General features: G+C 42.3%; 1 protein-coding gene across 1 annotated transcript; it reads right to left on the bottom strand.

Moving 5' to 3' along the window:
• Positions 1 to 4300: 4300 nt before the first annotated feature.
• LOC122167066 (arylacetamide deacetylase-like 4) lies at positions 4301 to 10458 on the bottom strand. The gene is made up of 4 exons (XM_042831299.1): positions 10306 to 10458; positions 6711 to 6927; positions 6203 to 6266; positions 4301 to 5081 (listed from the first exon to the last, which is right to left on the bottom strand). Exons 1-4 carry the CDS (start codon positions 10456 to 10458, stop codon positions 4301 to 4303), a joined length of 1215 nt encoding a protein of 404 aa, XP_042687233.1.
• Between the last annotated feature and the right edge of the window lie 6569 nt (positions 10459 to 17027).

Below are 17027 nucleotides of genomic sequence, written 5' to 3'. Positions count from 1 at the left end.
TCAGAAATTATAGCTTACTGCATGCTAAGTTGTACTGTTTGTTAATGTGCAATGTATCTGCCTCCTACCCATCTTTCGGTGTCCTCCCTTGTTGTTATCTCCACCTCCTCACCCAAATTAGTAGCCACTCCTTGTGCACGCTGCTCTTATTCATGACTGAAAGCCACCATCTGTGCAGTCTGCCATAAATCCTGATTTAACCTTTCTTTCTTCTTGAGTCTGCTTTGAGGTGTCACAGAATCACAGACTCGTTAAGACTAGAAAAAATCCTTTGAGATCACCAGGTCCACCTCCAACCCACCCCGCTGTACGCATTGCCCACATCCTCAGTGCCACATCTCCACACGGAGCACCTCTGGGGATGGTGACTCCTCCTCCTCCCTGAGAGCTGTACCAACACATTGCTGCTCTTCCTGAGAATAAATTTTCCCCAATATCCAACCTAGAAGCTCCCCTGGTGCACTTTGAAGGGTCCCAGCCCTTCCAAATGGCCTCCAGGTTCAACTTCTGCTAACAAATTCTGCTGTAAATAGCTGAACTGTGACAAAAATTCCAAGTGGAAATGATAACAAATGTTGTGCATTACATTCAGTGATGAAAAACTCAGATCTGATGTCGTTCAGTTCAGGTACATTTTTTAAATGATGACTCTCCAGAAGGCCTTTGCTAATGCAGTACGTTGGAATGTGGGTGAGTTCTTGGAGCTCAGTGCCTCAGCAGTGAGATGTTCTGTTCCTCGAAATGGGTGAATCTCCTCTCCACCTGAATGGAGTCCAAATAACTGCTCCAGGTCACCAAACCAAGATGAGTCCTTTTTAAGTGCTTAGTTTGAATACAGATACCAAAACTGCAGCCAACCTTAACTTTCTGTGGCCAGATCCAAGTTATTACTGGGAGCATTGGACAATCAGCAATTGCTTGAGGCTGAGCAAAGGAAAATGTCAGGTACTGCAGCTGGGGTAGATCTATGCACAGCCTTGGAGTGTCTAAACCACCCACTGACCAATTGAAACATCTTTTGGGGGCTCATATTTTGATCCCAGAGCGCAAAGTTGTCTGTCAGGTTATTCAGATAGCATTGAAAAATCAACTGTATACTGGAATAATTAATACATATCGGCATAAAGTTCCTTTACAGTGAGAAGATGATCTTTGGAGTATTAAGTGAAACTATGACCCAATCATGAGCCCGTATCTGTAAAGAGCATGAAGCACTGGCTAATTAGTGTGTAAGATACTTTGCCTAAAAAAAGGGTCTCATTGCTAAAAGAAGCTTAGTGCTGAGATTTTACCTTGAGTACTGAAAGCTTGAAATTATCAGTTATTTAATTACTAGTCCAGTCATTAAAGGAAAGGTCTGTAGTATCTTCAGCATGTCCTCTTTGTGGGTTTTTTTTAACCCATGCGATATTTGACAGTTGCTAACCTTATGTTTCATTCTCATGTCTTCTGTATGTTAGGATCAGTATGCTCTTCTGTCACTTTATGGACAACCTGCCACCCCTGTGGATGGAGGAGGGAAATCTCGAAATTAGTGGCACTGGTTCCCCATGTGCAAAGTAGTCAGCATTCAAAAGTCCATACAAACTGATTTGTCTGCCTCAAAATCAGGAAAGAATTGTGGATTTTTTGCTATTTTGATTATTCAAGTTTTATTCATTCTGAAAGGATGGAATAGCCTTGTACATTTTCCTTTTTTTTAAAAAAAATTTTTATTATTCTTCATGAGTGTAACTAAAGGGCATTCACATGTTCTTGCAGGCTCCATTTTCCAGTTTGCTGAATATAAACAAGGTCACCATACCAAGCATTGGAGAACATCCTTCCATTGTATCTTCTAGCTGAAGACTTTCCTTACATCATTGTCTGCAGCATTCTTTGTTTTTGATTATAGTTTAAAAAAGGCAGTGGTGGGTAGAAAATATATGCAATAATGTCAGATGTCCAATATCAGAGTAAGAAATGAGATAGTTGAGTACAAGTCTGTTTACAAGTGACATTTTTATTTGAGAATTTGTCTTCCATCTCAGGAATTCATTATCAACATGAATCCTCAGCAAAGACCTAAGTTAAATGCCAAATTGCTTTTATCACAATGCAAGTAGATGTAAAATGTTTCATGCAATTATTTGTCTTAACTGGGCATCGAGGAATAAACTGTATCTAAAAACTGAACAAGAATACTCTGATCAGAAACTTGCTTGTCCTGTTTACTAGGGGATTTTTAAGCTCACAGTTTATCATCATTTTTAATCATGCACAATAAACTCATTCTCTTCTTCATTTAACCTCAGCATTCTAACTGATTTTACTGACAGCTGGGAATCCCAGGTTCAATGGCACTGGGATGGGCTGCCCAGGGAGGCGATGGAGTCACCGTCCCTGGAGGTGTTCAAGAAGCATTTAGATGTTGCACTGAGGGATCGGTGGGGAAATATTGGTTGTAGGTGGACAGTTGGACTGGATGAACTTGGAGGTCTTTTCCAACCTAGGATGTCTCTCTACAGCAGGGCGTTTAATGAAGTAAATCATACATATTTTGCTTACTACGGATTATCTGCCTGTCAGCTACTCTTTTCCTTTGAAAGCTGTAGGCTTATTAGTCTCCTTTCTCAAGGAAATAAACTTTGCTGTATGCTCTATCTCCATGTGTTTTTTTCTTTTTTTTTTTTTTTTTTGCTTTTTGATTGCATTAATGAAATTTCACCTAATTTCTTAATCATGTTTCCCAAAAAGCGACCTACAGCACTCAGTCTGAGGATTTCTCTGCTTTTGTACATTAATGAAGCTTAGGATGAGCTCGTGTGGAGAAGTAGCTTTGTTTGTACTGAACAAGAATAATTTGTGATGGTTCAATATAAAGTTTCATATCATACCTTCAAAGCCTACTGCAGGGGAGCATTTATATGCCAAGTGAAGAGGAAGGCCCCACTTTAGAACATGACTTGTCCAACAGGTACGAAATGGTGACCTTTCTCCTCCTCTTGACATCTCTGTTATAGTCTTCTATTTTGTTTTTGTTCCACTTCATCCCTGTTCTCAGTTTGTTGTAAACCATTTATGATCAGTGTGAACTTTGATATTTTTTTTTTTGCATTTTTATTTTTCCTTCTCCCTCATTTTCATTTCTCTGCCATGGCACTGCTCATCATCCTTCTGTGGGAAAGTGCTTTCTGCTTCAGGCTGTGCAGAGACTGATATTACTGTGCATTCACATTTTTCTGTACCTGTATAAAGAAGTGTATATGCATTCTTAAATAGATGTTGCATTAACCCTTATTTCTTTACAGCATCTATAGTTCTTATTATTTCCAGACCTCCTGTCTTTCCACTTCACAGCATCCCAGAGTCCCTGGCTGTTTGGGGATGGAGGCACCTCTGGGTCTCTCTGGTTGCACACCCACGGCACCAGCACCACTTCCAGGTGGGTTTAGATCCCCAAGGAGAACCCACAGCCTCTCTGATGCCTGTACTGGTGCTCCATCACCCACACAGCACAGAAGTACTGCCTGATATGTAGATGGACCCTCTCTCAGTTTGTGCCCATTGCGTCTTGTCCTGGCACCAGCACCGCTGACAAGAGCCTGGCTCCCTTCTCTCTGCATTCACCCTTCAGATCCTTAAACACATGGAAAAGATCCCCCAGAGCCTCCTAAGCTCTGGGCTGAACATTCCCAGCCCTCTCAGCCTCCTGCCATGGCAGGGATGCTCCTGGCCCTTGGTCACCTTGGTGTGTGATGGATTCTTTCCAGTAAGCCTGGGTTTCTCTTGAACTGGGGAGCCCAAAACTGAAGGATGGTTGCAAAGCTGAGACTTCATTCTCTTATGTCTGTGCCCACACCTTTTCTGCTTTATTCAGTTTTCTTCAAGCTTGTCTCAAACTCAGCTTTCATCAGATATGTCATGGGCCATCTTGTTGTGCACTTAATTTGTAGATCCATCCTCCGTTACTTCCCTCAAGTTGTCCTCAAATCTCAATTTATTTATTACTATTACCAGAACTTTATTAAGCCAAACTGCACTGTGAAACATTAGTCATGGGTACCAGACCTCTTACGAATATAGGAGAAAACTGTGAAATGGTGGTAGACAAAATCAGGTGATGTTATCTTTCTTCAATCATCAGTAAAAATGAAGTGAAAACTCTCACAAAATCAATTTCATGGGTAAAAACCAGGCAGAGCCAATGCAGAAATTTCAGAAGATGTTTTAACCGAAGGAAAACTGAGAGTATTTTTTAAAAAAATCTTTGCAGGGAGAGAGAGATAGAAATCAGGAAGTGAAAGCAAATAATGGAGGTTTACATCAATCTTAGAAATTTTGTTATCTTTTCCAGGCCTTTAATTCCAGATTGGAATGTTGCCACCTTACTATAAGCAGCCAAGAATATTGTTCCATGGAACCCCTCTTCCAGATGGCACAAGGTCACTTTTATACCATGATCCTCTAATCGTTTCTTGTACAGCAGTCCATCATCTCTGAGCACGTCGTATTCGCAGGTCAGAATGAAGGTCTCAGGAAGCTGGGCAATGACACTGTCTTCACACAGCAGTGGTGAAAACAAAGGCTCAAGAAAAGGCTTGGCCAGCTTGTAGATTTCTTCTGAGTACGGTGCTGGTGGTCCTGGAGGTGTGTAGCCTCTCGTTTTAAACTCATGAGGGATATTATCAGCACTCAGCCATTTCTGATACTTCTGTCTTCGCTTTTGTGAAATATGGGAACCTTCAAGTAATACATTTACAGCAGACAAGTCTTTATTGAGATACTTCAAACCAAGAACAAGGGTTCGTTCCCTTATCAAAACAGGAATTTTGGCATTCTGCTGATAAGAAGGCAAATTAAAGTCTGCGGCCTGGAGAAAAGGGTATATTAAGATTTGTGCCCTCAGCTTTGGGACATCTTTTCTGTTCACCAGCGCTTGGGCAACAGCAGCAGTCAGTGTCCCTCCACTGCTGTCTCCACAGACAATGATGCGGGCAGGATCCACTCCATAATCTTGTGCTGTCTTCATGAAGTGAATGGTGGCAGTGAGACAGTCCTGGAATTGGGTTGGATATGGGAACTCAGGAGCCAGGCGGTACCTATGTGGGAACAGAAGGGTTTCAGCATGGTCATATCTGCTGAGTGGACCCACGCTGTCTTTTCAATCGTGCATTCATATATTTCATTGTGAAGATGGGAAAATATCCTGAAACTATAATTACAACAGAAATTATAGTAATTATTGCTTGCAGTGTACGAGGGCTGCTCCAAAAGGAATGCCTCCTATTTTATGATGTTGGCCCATGGCATTGGATGCAGATGTTGGTGGGTGGCAATAGAGGTTGAACCTTCCCACCAATATGCCAGTACATTTTGTTGCTGTGTGACAGATGGCAGCAGAGGGGCAGTCTGGCAGAGTGGTGTCTGACATGGAAGTGCACATGGATCAAAGGGGTGGTGTTTAATTCCTCCATTCAGAAAAATGACATTCCACTGACATTCATTGACGCTTGCTGTACATTCATGGAGATGGAACAGCAGATGTGAGCGCAGTGAGGGTGGGGGGTGCATTTCTGCAGCAGTGGTTGTCTCCACTGGTGCAGATTTTGATGAGCACAGCACGCAGGCTTTGGTTCATTGCAGATGAATGCGTAGCTCATGGTGATGACTACACTGAAAAATAGCGTTCTGTAGCTGAGAATTTGCTCTATCAAATCATGTTACTGTGCTCTTTGTATCTCTCGTAGTTACCGTGGAAATAAATAGCAGACATTACTTTCAGAGCCATCTTTATTTACTGCTTTTAGTGTTTGAGGGAGCTCAGTGCATTATCCTCTCTTTGGAAAACATATCTTTAGTTATTATGCTTTAGGTGACTGAGGAAATTATTTGAGCTGTCTGGGCAGCCATGCTTCCAGCAGAGTTAATTACACAATGTTGGTTTCAAGTTATGTGCATGGCTTCAGGAAATAAATAAAACCATCCACATCCAATGGTAGCTACAAATTATTCCGATGGATTTTATTTGGAAATTAGCAAGTGGGGATTAGTGAACTAATTCTTTCTAAGAGCCATTAGTGCTAGTGAAACACGTGTGATCGTTAAATACAAGTGCTCTATGTGGTTTGCAGGGAGTGTGGGTTGCAGAAACTAATGCATTAAAGAACTAGGAACCCAGGGGGAGACAGGAGGACAGTGTGCTTGGATTTACCCTACTTACCCAACAGACACAACCACTGAATTGGTTTTCCTAGCAAGAATGCGACATGTTCTTTCATAGGCCCCTGTTTAAAGAAAATAATAATGATAAAAATATATTTCAGGGGAATTGTAAGTTGCTTTAAAAGTAAGTCAGAAGAAAATATTCTCAAGACTTTCTCTCTGTTCTGTGGTCATAGCTTCACTGTAAATCCCCCACAGCTGGTGTGATCTAATCTGAACATTGCTCACAGCCTTGTTACATCTGCGTAAAAAAGTTCTTATGAACTTCTCAACTTTTCTCGTAAGCATAAGGGAGAAGAGAAGCGATCAGAGGAGTTGGAGGTGCACAACCTTTATAAGGATAATGTAACAGAATGCCTGCTACTCAGAAATGAAATTGTCCCGTGTCCTGACACAACTTTTTGATTTCTCATACTTAGCCTCCTCCCTCTTCTCATTGTTTGATAAATGCCCCATCAGCTCAGTAACCACACAGCATGTTTAGTTACAGTGTGTACATGACTTACGAATGCTTCCAAACCGTCCAACCCCGCCATGAAAGTAGAGGACTCCTCTCCTTTGGCCACTGGTTGATGTTTTTGGCTGGTACAGTCTCACTTTAACCTTTTCAAAGATTAAGTCCTTGATAATAAGACGTTTATCTTTTAGTGGTGGTATTCCATCCATTATAGCTCTGAGTAAACTGACTTCTGACATGATACCAAGTTTTTCCAGTAATATTGCCTGTTAACAAAGGAAAAGGAAGCACAAATTAGTGCAAATGTTAGAAATGTTGGGTGACAGAGTGATGTTTTACAAATTATCTCATTCTTCAGTGGTGAAATCCTGGCTTAGTCTCTATTAATGGAATAAATCTATTTATAGGCTATTAATAGGAGACAGAAGTGTCAAATACTTCATACAATCATAGAATCACAGAATGGCCTGGGTTGAAAAGGAGCACAGTGCTCATCCAGTTCCAACCCCCTGCTGTGTGCAGGTCACCAACCAGCAGCCCAGGCTGCCCAGAGCCACATCCAGCCTGGCCTTGAATGCCTGCAGGGATGGGGCATCCACAGCCTCCTTGGGCAGCCTGTTCCAGTGCCTCACCATCTGGGTGAAAAACATCCTCCTAATATTTAACCCAAACCTCCCCTGTCTTAGTTTAAGACCATTTCCCATTGTCCTATCACTAGCCAATACTTCCACTTGTTAGGCTTTAAAGTAGCCCTTAAAAAAAGTTTTTCCATAGCATCTTCCACAGCCAGCTGCTGAACAGGGGTACTTCTGATCCTTGGCTCCATCTTCACATACTGCAGTGCTTCGTACCCAAACACAGTTAGACTGGATGGTTTGTTGGGTTGCCATTATTCCTACATGTGTATTTCAAAGAGAATTCTATATACAGCTTGTGTCTTCAGATCCCATTGTGAGAGTCTTTCATCTCGCATTTAAAGATCTCAGTAGTTCAGCAATGTGTCCTGTGAAGGTTGGTGTAGGTATCTCATTTTGTGCCATTTCAGGAGCTGATCCCCCTGTGCAAGAAGGATCTTTTTGTGGTCAGACTTTATTCCCATTTTAGTTCCTTCTACTGATCTCCTGCATGATAACCATGGGAAATAATTGTTTCTTTAATCCTTCATTCCCCTCTGGTATTGTTTCTTCACACTAGTGCTTTTGTAACAGTAAGGGCTGCACCTGTAATTAACTGCATTGTTTGTATGTTGTCTTGGAAATACAAAAAAGGGCAGAAGAGTCCATATCAGCTGCCATGCTTAATGCTGACAGCCTGACAAGCAACTGTTAAACCTGTGATACTTCGACTGATCAGCTTTCATAGAGATTGGCATTTGTTTATATTGCTCTCATTCACCTCACTGTTAGCTCTGAGTATCTGCTGTGGATTACTGCAACAAAGTACAGCTATCACATATAACAGGGCATTTGAGCTGGAGGGGACCCTGAAGGCCATCAGGTCCCACCCCTGCACTGAGCAGGGACACCCACAGCTTCATCAGCGCTCAGAGCCCCTCCAGCCTGACCCTGGGTGTCTGCATTCCACTCCATGATGAAGAACATCAGTTATTGGTCAGGACACGTAATCTTCATAGTTATTTCTGGTAATACGCAAACAACATTTTTATCTGGTGGAGTTGTTATAAATTGCACAGCAAATAGAAGCTCCATAAGAATCAGCAGCGTTGGCATTTTTGCTTTCAAGTCCATTTTTCAGCTCAGCCTCTGCCATCAGTGCATGGAGTGCCCACCAGCGGTGATTCACTATGCAGTGCTGTGCTCCAAGAGGAAAGCAGTGTGAAAGACAGAGAGGAACCCTAGCTGGTTAGAAGTGGGAGTGCAGACACATGCCTGGGCAGAGGAGCAGACCTGCAGCAGCATGCAGGAGGTGCTGCCTGAGGGAGGGAGGCGATGGCTGTGCTGACTGCAGTGTTAGAGCCCTTTCTTTTCCTCACGCAGGTACACAGACAGAAGTTAGGTGTGTTGCACGCTGTGCCAGCCCTTCTGCCTCACTCATTACTAAAAGAAATTGATTCCAAGAAGCTACAGAGCTATTAACACAGTAGGTAGTGTAATGTAATCAGCCCCTCCGTGTTTGCATCTCATTGTTTGCAACTCAATTTCCCAGATGGAGTTAGTCCTCTGGCTACCTCTAAAATCTGTCAGTTTTTCTTCTTACAGACCAAATTCTAAACCAATACTGAAAAATAAAGAATGGGTAGATTTTTCAATGAAGAAATTTGATTAAGACATTCCTTATTTAAGTATAACCTCAGAGGTGAATACAGATAGTTCCTCAGACAACTTATTAGATTGTGCACAGTTACATCAAGCTGTTTTGTCTCCAGTGACTTCACGTGCATTTTTTGTCTAGATCTACCATAGCAAACTTTAATTTTCCCTGCAGTTTAGGTGGCCATTCCTGGAGAGGACCTGGCTGCTTTGAACAGCAACAACCAGAGCTCCTACTGAGTAGACGTCGCATTGTGACTGGTCAGTGGTGGGGGTGGGCTGCTGGTTGGACCTGGTGATCTTAGAGGTCTTTCCAACCTTCATGATTTATGACTTTATGACTCAAACTTTCTTGCATTTATACTTTTGTTTAACTACACATTAATCATCTTACCTCTCTGTTCCTGTTTTTCCTTGGCCTCTCACTGACCAGCAGTGAGGATACGAGATGATAAAATCAGAAGCTGAGAACTGCATTAGGGTTAGGGTTAGAGTTACCAGTGAGCTTCTACATTCTGCGGGTTGGCCTGCTGCATACCAATTGCACAAAGAACAAACTTAGATGGAAAAAGAGTGTGCACACAGCGTTTGGAAAATGTGGAGTTCCACCTGTAGTGCAGTAGGTGTAAAAAGACTTTGTGTGACTTCAATTCCTGTCCTGTTTTCTTGCACTGCTTTGTATCACAGCATCGTTCAGGGCTGGGTGAGGCACCCCTTGGGACTCACACTGAGTCACATTCTCAGGAACTTACTGGCTGACTTCAAAGAAAGCTTAATAAGCAGTGTAGCAGGGAAAAAGAACAAGATAATAACAGCAGAACATGGAATTTCAGTGAAATGTCATGCACAACCCAAAGAAAGTGAATGTTTTCCTTTTGTCATTTAAAAGGCTAAAAGAAGCTTGACTTAGCCATCATAGAAGCGTTTTTTAAACTCAGAATAGGAAATCACACAGGCACTGTGAAGGAGAAAAGTGATGAATGTAGCAGCTGCCCTTCAGATGGCTCAGAAGTCATGCATTTGTAGGAGAGAGCTGAGCTCAGTGCAGCCTTGCCCCTTCTCTCTTATGCAAAGCAGAAGTTTAACATATATCGTGCAGCAGCTGTTTGAGGCTGCACAATTTAAAAGCTAGAACTTAAGCCATCGGGAAAAATGAGGTATTATGCTGTCTGCAGTTTATTTTTTTGTATTGCTTGCTTTAGTGCTGCATGGCAAGCAGTGGGGTTGAACCACAGGTATCCACAAGAGTGCTCCCATCACCAAATAAATCCAGCTCTGTACTTGATATATATCGATTCCAAAACATTTCACTGATCCCTTATCCCTCTATCAGAAATCAAATTTAAAAGGTAGCTTTAAGCAAAGTGAACTTACCAGACCGAAACCAAAGTTCATGATGTAATGAAAAGCATAAAGCTTTTTGCGCTCGCTGAATCCAGGTGGGATGTTTGCTGTGGGGTGTTCATAGTAGAATCCCATTGCCACAACTAGAGTCAAAACAAGAAAAATGGTGAAGAGAAGTGCCATCTTGCTGCACTGTTAGGAGTCAAATGGAAGAAGCAGCTCCTTCCCCCTCTGACTTTTGCAGTATTTCTGAAGGTAAAGGCACAGGTTTGGCAATTCCCTTAGAATCCCATCATCCAGCTTTTAAAAATCCCAATAGGAAGGTGAAAGCATGTGGCAATCAAACCATACAATTAAATAGACAGTAACAATTAGTCATGAGGGAGGCTTGCATAAGCAGTTTTTCATATTTACAGCTAACATGTTTTGGTTCTGTGCCCATTACCGTATGTTCTTGACATATCATCAGTGTTACAAGGAGATAAAACTTATTACATCTCTCCCTATTGCTTGAATACAGTCAAGCCTGTCTTATTTCTGAGTTCAAGTGGGACAGGATTTCTTAGTAATCACCTTCAGAGCTGTTTGATTTCTTATTGTGCCACCACATCCTTCTTTCTCAGACCCCTGGTGAAATCTAGGTTTCAGCATTGCAAATATTCCTCCTCACCTTTTATTTGGTGCTGGTCATACGAATTACTTGTTTGCTTATGTATCTATACACATATACCTCTATCAAGAATGTATTTACCCTATTCTTGATCTTTCAGCTTAGAATGGAATCTTTTTAAAGCAAGGATAGTATTGAATGTTGGTTTTTGTATGTGCTATGATCTCTTCTCTAGAGCATTCAAATATGTTTTATTATTGCTGAAATAAGAATAATAATGGAGCAGCTGATACACAGGCCAGAAAAAAAAAATCACTGCTGGTAAAAAGCAGAGGTGATTCCATTGGTAATATTTAACCCTGTGAATATCTGACAGCATCAGTTCTGAAGGACATTGGAGTGGTAAGAGCATTATCAGATGCAGATTTGCTCTGCTGAAGCCAACAGAATTGGGTTGATTTTTCTTAATGTTGGATTTGAGACATGCTGTGGAGACTGAGAGCAAATGATGCATGACAGTTTTGTGTGAAGAGGTATAGAGAATGATTAAATTGTCCGGTTGGAAAAGACCTCTGAGATCATCCAGTCCCACTGCCCCCCTACCACCACTACCTTTCATTCTGGTTCTTGTTTTCCAAACCCTGCCCAGTCCAATCCAAGGCGTTGCTGTCACACTGCAGAGCTCAGCCAGCACTTGGTAACCACACATGATACGTAGCACTTAGAAGATTAATTTCTGGTAGTGCAAGGCAATAGCTAATAGCATGCAAGTCATTTCTAGGCAGTTACAAGCATCAGTAGGAACTCTCAATTTTCGGATCAGCATGATCTTAATGTATTTCCTAACGTATCTCATTCATAAAGGCCAAACAGAATATTTATCCAGCATCCCAGGGACAACCAAAGCTGTGAATTAAATCTTACAGGGGTTTTAAATGAGGTTAACCTATGTGCTTTTTGCAGAGATGAATATCAGAGCAGTTTAGCACTAGGGTCTATGAACTGTGCAGCAAATCCATTTGCAGTAGCTCCCTTCTTTGTGGCTGTCTGGGCTCCTCACCTCCAGCTCAAAGCCAGGTTGCTTTTTGGGATGGGGCTTGCTTGACTGCTATTGTACACTGGCACACAGTGACATCTTTGAGTCTAGCAGAACTAGGAGCAGTTGCAGTCTGAAGCACCAGTGATTTGTTCCTCCTGCACATCCTTTCTCCAGCAGATGAAAGTACCCACTGCTACGCTCGGTTGCTCAGTGACTTTTTCAGCAGCCTCTTGGTTGAGCCTTAGGTCTCTGCACTCTGTGCTGTGATTATGTTGCTTACAGATGTCTTTCCAGGTATAAATGTAACTGCAGATGGTGAGGACTACACCTGGACTTGACAGTTTCAGGACTAGAAGCAAGGCTTGGACACCAGCAGAATATTGTGTTCTGTATGTGCCTTCCTCTTGAGCATGCTCATATTCCCCAGTACACAAATCATTAGTGCCAAGATTTAAACCCCAAAAGTCAGTAAAATGAAGCCTTTTCAGCTCATAAGGTGTAATTTGGGAACAGTGCCTTTACCGAAGGCCAAAACTGTGAATGCAACAAATTCTCCCTCTGCAAAGTCGTGGTATGGATGAAACGAATGCATGAAGTTTCTCTTTCCAAAAGAGAGTTCAAGAGATAAGTTTCATGTTAATATACATCTCAAGGTCAGTTTTACTCAGAGCACCCTAAGGCTTTAGAATACACAGTCTGTGACCTGCATAGGAAAAAATAACCACTCACATTTAATTCCTGACTTCAGAAACTGTTTATTAATTGGAAAGAATAAACAAGAATGAACTTAAGTCTGGAGCCTGAGGATTCACTCTCTAAGAAGTTTATTCCACATTTTGCTTCATCTCCCCAAACTATTCATGTTATCCAACAACTCCTCTTCAACTTTGGTTTCCCAACATCCCATTCCCAATCTCCCTTCACCAGAGGGTTGGTTTGGTTCCTGTTTGTTTATCCTTTCTTATGGAAGCTGTGTCACCCTGCTCGATAAGGGCTGCTGGTGAAAGGCACGTCACCTGTGGCCTGGAGATTGGGACACTCTTGGGAAATTGAAGCAGGAAATTCAAACTCGTCAAGTCTGATGTGCAAATTGGCTTTCTCACAGCTTGGACAAGAGCATTAGGAAACAGCATTGCACAAAACTTGGTTGCAGCTACCTTCTTTAGTTTTTAATAGTGAAAGCAATTAATCAGCTTTGCTGAAGTTGTGCTGTCCCAATGACAGGTGTGGCCTAACCGTGCCCATCAGATGTGGCCCCTGTGGCAGCACCTGTGACAGAACCATTGTTCTGAGGTTCTTACCACCACTGTTCAGCTGGTTTCAACCTGCTTTAGTGCCTATCCTTATGGAAGTCACTTTACCAAGAGCTGTAAGTCTTGGACCCCTCACTGCAAGAAAGACATGGAGGCTCTGGAGCGGGTTGAAAGAAGGGCAACAGAGCTGGTGAGGGGTCTGGAGCACAGGGCTGATGAGCAGCAACTGAAGGAGCTGGGATTGTTCAGTTTGGAGAAGAGGAGGCTCAGAAGAGACCTTATTGCTCTCTGTAACCACCTGAAGGGAGGTTGTAATGAGCTGGGGGTCAGCCTCTTCTCTTGTGTAACAGTGATAGAACCAGAGGCTTCATGCTGCACCAGGGGAGATTTTGGCTGGATGTTAGGAAATACTACTTGTTTGAAAGAGTGGTCAGGCACTGGAATGGGCTGCACAGGGAGGTGATGGAGTCACCGAGCCTGGAGGTGCTGAAGGAACGTTTGGATTTTGTGTTGAAGGACACGGTTTAGTGAGAACTATTGGTGATGGGTGGATGGTTGGGGTGGATGATCCTGTAGGTCTTTTCCAACCTTGGTGATTCTGTGATTTCTGTGATTTCTGTGACTCTTTTGGATGTGTTAACTGGGTCTGCACATCACAGCAGCCCACCAACAACCCAACATCACTGTTAGAGCTTCCACGTGAAAGCTCTGTGCTGAAGTCTGGATAGCAGCAGGAAAAGAAACAAACTGGTTAGGTACATAGGGCAGTTAGGAAATGGTTTTTCTTGGGTACACAGAGGTACACAGAGTAATACTTGATGCTTGCAGCACTGATAAGCACTGATAAGAAGCATGGAGGAAAAACCAGAAGAACAGAAGAACACCACCACAACTGGGGTGCTTTCCACCAGGTAAACATGGGGGCACGGTTAGAGGGCATGGTGGGGATGAGTTAATGGTTGGATTTGGTGATCTCTGTGGCCTTTGTTGCTGGCCAAGGAAGGTGGTGGAGTCACTGTCTGTGGAGGTGCTGAAGGACGTGGTCTAGAGCAGTCACAGGCATGGGTAGATGGTTGGACTTGATGACCTTAGTGGTCTTTCCAGCCTTAATGGTTCTGTGATTCCATGACACACCAGGTGGGAGGGGATGCCTCTGCTCAGGTGCTGGGAAAGGGCTCCTGCTGAAGGTGCTCCGTGAGGTCTGTGGAGCATGAGGGCCATCTGGTGCTGGAATGCTGAATTGGAAAGCTGAACGAGCCAAGTGAAACTCAGCAGCGCCTACTGCCATTGGCTGTAAGCTTGGATACGAGGTGCTGACAAGCTCAGATTTGTGTGTGCCTACTTGTATCCATCAGTATTTCTTTGCATGCATGACTTCTTGCCGTGACTCCATGCCTCCAAAGGCATTCGTGTGCATAACTGTAGGCACATTGCAAGTTTGCACTTGTGTTTAAGTTCTTGAAGATGTGGACGGTGGAAGGGGCATGCTGTCAGAAAGTGTCTGAATAAAGAGGATAGGAACAATTTTGCTGTGCCTTTCTCTAGAAAATAAAAAAAATATTTAAACGAATTAAAATTTCCAAAGCTGTGGAAATTATCATATGTCATTTATATGAGTGAGCTCATGTGAACATATGAGGTATTTGTATGAACAAGCAGTCTAGCTTAAGAATGTAAGGTAGATCTATAATTAATCAAATTAGAGGACAGGAAGTTCCCTGGACGCAATGAGATCGTTCTGCTTTCTAGATTTTAGAGAATACTGGAGTCATTACTGAAAAAGGAAAATGTACTGAAAAGTACATTGTTTCTGTACTTGCTCTTCTCCAGTTACCTGTCTGCACCAGTATGACTGTAATTCCCAATACGGATTAGAATGCATGTGTTCAATATGGCTAATAATATGCAGGCATTATAAACAAATTAATATTTGTATTAAATCAAGACCTGCAGGTAAAGACTATGGAAAAATCTCAATAATGGACCAGTGCAGAGTTTGAACAGTGGTCCATAAATGATAATGGTCCAGATGATGAACAGTGAAAATATGTGTGGACTGCTGAACTGACCTGAAGCATAACACACTGCATTGGATGAGGTGGTCATCTCATAACATGTAATGCACAAAGTAGAATTGTAGGGACATCTTCAGCTCTTTGTAGAATGTGCAAAGTGTTCAAAGGGTAACAAAACAGCCTTGGTGACCAAGCAGAGGAGTGGATTTCAAAATGAAGAGGACTCTGCTGAGCAACAATGTGGGATGGGGTAAGAGGCTCTCTAACAAGGAACACATTGTTTGAGTAGAGGATTGTGACAGCTCACAGAAGTCTTTGCTCACTGCAATCATTGCCTGGGAGGTGGGGAAGCAGCAGAGAAAACATTTTAGAGCATTGCATATTGGCATATTCGAGAGGCTTTTCTAAGAACCACGAAGATGCTGATGTGATATTTAACATGGCAAAAAAAAATAACAAACAAACAAACCAACAACAACCAAAAAGCAAAACAAAACATTGCAAAAGTTAATTATCAGTCATGTGGTCATTTCAAAATAGTAGAATGGTGAAAAGGATTAAGAACATTACAAGCCAACATTACAAGGCTGCACTTGTTAGTCAACACCGTTGTTCAAAAGCTTTATTGGTGCTATTTGCTTACCAAGAAATACAGAACATTCTCCTCTATCCACTCTTTGCCACATTTGGTCCCATCAGCACGCTGATCAAGAAGTGGAGAAAAACCAAGTGGAAAACTTAAGACAAAAAATGTGCAGAAGTTCAGTGATGATAATAAGAATCTCGGATTTTGTGAAGGAAAACTATTATTTTAAGTGAGGTAATCAGATGGGGAAACCTATCATCAAGTTTACTTAGGAGAATGAGGTAAGGTAACCTTACAAGAGCTGGCCACAGCCTGAGTGGACTCAGTGGTCTTCTGGGGGTTTGGGGAGATTTGAGAAACATACACAGAAAGTTATATTTGGAGGCTCTTCTATTGATTCCTTGAATCTTTGTGTGTGTGCTTGTTTCTTAGCTTTGTGCTGTGTGCAGGATGACAGAAACGAGTGCCCGTAATGCTCAGATGCAAAGGCAGCTGTTTAGAGAGGCTGGGCACCAGTGAGCAATGTGTCACATGCAGTGTTGTTGAGGCCTTTGAACTTTTGCTTCAGGTCACTCTGGTTACCAAATTCTCTTGCTTCAGACAGGAGGAAGGACTTCCATTCCAGAAACTTTAGAAACCACATTTGGGAATCAATAAAAGGACAGTTGTGAAGATGCCACGTGTGTAATAAATTGATCCTTAATAAAGATAAGCCGATGACTGCCAGGTTTGACTGAAGTTCATACAGACATACCCAAGATAACTGTGAGTGTTCTTGTGCAGGTAGCAATACTGCTGTGGCAGAGCAGACATTGCCATGGATTAACTGCTCCATGCAAGCAGCATTTTGCACTGCTTTGTAGCAAATCCTGGTGCACTTCTGGCCCAGCTTCTACCACACATCAACTGGCGAGCCAGCCTTCATAGTCAGGTCAGAAACCAAAATGACTTGCCAATTTCACACTAAGTCCTATTATCAAAACAAATCCTGTAATCCTCAATCAGCACAACTTTGTAAGCTTCATCACATTGTTTACTCCTGGGAGAATTTCGTTGTTTGAAGAGTAAATTACTAACACCAGCAACAGGAAAATTGGAACCAAATTCCTATTGTGTCCATGGAGCACAAAGAAACACCATTTTGTTTTGCAGAGAACACAAGAATTCACAAGTAACTACTGGTTGCTCCAGAGGTTTCTAAGTGCTACTGTGTCACCACATTTAATTAATATAGTGACAGTGTGAAGAA

Source organism: Centrocercus urophasianus, unplaced genomic scaffold (genome assembly GCF_019232065.1).
Source record: "Centrocercus urophasianus isolate 14NV4802_14NV808 unplaced genomic scaffold, USGS_Curo_1.0 seq_36, whole genome shotgun sequence".
Lineage (NCBI taxonomy): Eukaryota > Metazoa > Chordata > Aves > Galliformes > Phasianidae > Centrocercus > Centrocercus urophasianus.
Note: the sequence above shows the minus strand (reverse complement) of the source record. Positions and strands in the feature narration are given on the sequence as shown.